The following is a 2,320-nucleotide window of genomic DNA, read 5'->3' on the forward strand; positions in this document are numbered from 1 at the left end:
TGGTGATTGAGAAATATCAAACCACACTGTATTACTAATCAGTATTTGGCTGTTTTCTTCTTGCTGCAACCCTGGCCAAGACAAGAAAACTGACAGCGTTGTGAAGAGGAGAGAGTAAACCTTTATAAGAGGTTTTGTTCTCTCACTGAACATTCCAGGTGCATCCATTATACCATCATTATCTGCTATTAAACTCTGTGGAGAAAAGAAATATGCAATAAACAATTTGTGAAGACAATTTATACTAATATCCAATTTCTAATAAGGAAAATATAAGTTTTCCCTAGAAAACTAAATTTTAGTACAAATGGCTTCTTTTTTCTAGGAGTAATTTGCTGTAATGTTTAAGAGATCTTCATATACTTGCAACTAAGTTATGTGTGCTGCATAGTGCATCTGTACAAAAAGGTTTTACATAATCTTTGTTGTTTGCTTAAGCTATCTTAAAAAACTACCATCATAAAATTATGATCACTTTAGTATATGCTGTGGGAATGAAAATATGAAACAACACTTAAAAAAACTGAACCATCTTCTTTATTAATGAAAACATTTCCTGAAAAGTTCTTTCAAAACATTTGCTTGCATCCAAATTTTCTATATCATGTTAATAATAGTCTGCAATGAACATTTGTCTTAAAGCAAGGATGTTCATTATTAATCATGTGCTTCAAATATTAAGTGCACCTCTATTACCTGGAAAAATTCACTAATTGCTTCCAGGTGAACGCAGATAGGCTTGAGAAAGCGATGTGCTCTCTGTGCAATTTCAGCAGGTGTGAAAAGGTCCAGGTGAGAGTGGCCAATATCTGAAATTCAATTGCATAATCTTTAGGTATACATGGTTGATATTAAAATGAATGCATGCATTACAATGGTGACTTAGGCATAAACCATTCCAGTGAACCAGTAAAACGAAAGAACTTTACTTTTATCTCCAGCATTTCCCAGTGATGAAACTCTCTTGCTACCAGCTTCAAAGACATGTGAAAGTTTCATGTTAAGATCCTTCAACAGAAACTCAGCCTCAGGTAATGTCAGCTGACCTTGACCCTAAAAGGAAAAGAAAAGAATGAAGTTATAAAATCATTATGTATAATCTTCAACCTTATGAATTCATATAGCAAAAAGAAAAAAAAATGGATCACAATACTCTCAACATGTTAGTCCTTACTTCAATTTCTGTGTCAAGTGCTAGCTTCCTGAAGAGTAAACCAAATACATCAAGATGAAGCTCCCTCAGAAATGGTCGACAACTGCTCATGTCTGCCACTGAGGATATCTGTAAAAATCACAACCAATATCAATTTGGGATGCAGATCTAATAAAGTATAATACAAAGAGGTATAAGCATTTCACAGTTTAAACTGTACCTCTTTTTCAGCAGATTCCTTATCGTCTGGATCTCCGAGCATGGTGGGCTGAGTTGTGGGTTGTGTTGCAGGCTGTGAATTGGCCTGTGACCCCAAATGGGTTTCTCCATCATTTTCTTTTGCTTTACCCTTTTTCCTAAAATTATAAAAAAGTAAACAATTAAACAGTTCAAGGGAGAGCTATACAAGATACAAATCATGAAATGTGATAAATTTTTACATTTCAATAAAAAAGTAATTAAGAAAATGAACTTTCTGCAGTGAATGTACAAGATGATCAGTAAGCAGTCAAAGGAACAATGCAGGTTCACTCAAGAACATAAATAAAGTCACATACCCCTTCTTGCCTGGTGGCTTTTTAGCCTTCTTTGCCTTTTTAACGGTTGGAAGGGTCACCACAGGTGGAGAAGCTGATTTGTCTAAATCAAATACTGCCAGTGGAGGGCTGTATGAAGGACAAGCAGGCAGACACTGAGCCAATCTTTTCTCTAGTTTGATTACTTGCTGCAACCTTTGATATACCTGGAAAGTTTTTTATGGAACTTCATTAACTAGAAAGGTACCGAGGTTTGAACATCAAAACATAAGGCAGATATTGAAATTACAATAACATTTATATACCTGTATTAAAGGTTAACAATAAAGCTTACACATAAATTTACCTTAGACTTTATGTCTGAATCCTTTTGTGTGACAAAGGCATTAATAAGTTCACGGAACCAGTTGATTGTGTAGAAGAGACATGACAGTGATGCATGCTGCTCTGCTTGTGAGAGAGAAGTGAATTTGTCATAAGTTGCTTCTGCTGGAAGATACACTGGACAGCCAAGGAGAGCATCAACATTTCCAAGGTCTCCGTCATGCAGTCGGCTCTCAAGCATGCGGAGAAGGCGGAACTGTGAGGGCCAAGGAAACTAACTTGCTCCTAGAAATAAAGAACACAAACC

At 35.9% G+C, this 2,320-nt stretch overlaps 1 protein-coding gene across 1 annotated transcript in view; it reads right to left on the minus strand.

The window, feature by feature from the left end:
- The window catches only part of LOC119589256 (Fanconi anemia group D2 protein-like), a 52,010-nt gene that overhangs the window by 3,411 nt on the left and 46,279 nt on the right, over positions 1–2,320 (minus strand). Inside the window, 8 exon segments of the mRNA XM_037937872.1 lie at positions 36–195; positions 697–809; positions 930–1,053; positions 1,175–1,282; positions 1,374–1,509; positions 1,711–1,895; positions 2,036–2,275; positions 2,277–2,298. Coding sequence (XP_037793800.1) covers positions 36–195; positions 697–809; positions 930–1,053; positions 1,175–1,282; positions 1,374–1,509; positions 1,711–1,895; positions 2,036–2,275; positions 2,277–2,298 — 1,088 coding nt within the window.

The sequence above is a fragment of the Penaeus monodon genome, chromosome 25 (assembly GCF_015228065.2).
Source record: "Penaeus monodon isolate SGIC_2016 chromosome 25, NSTDA_Pmon_1, whole genome shotgun sequence".
Classification (NCBI taxonomy): Eukaryota; Metazoa; Arthropoda; class Malacostraca; order Decapoda; family Penaeidae; genus Penaeus; species Penaeus monodon.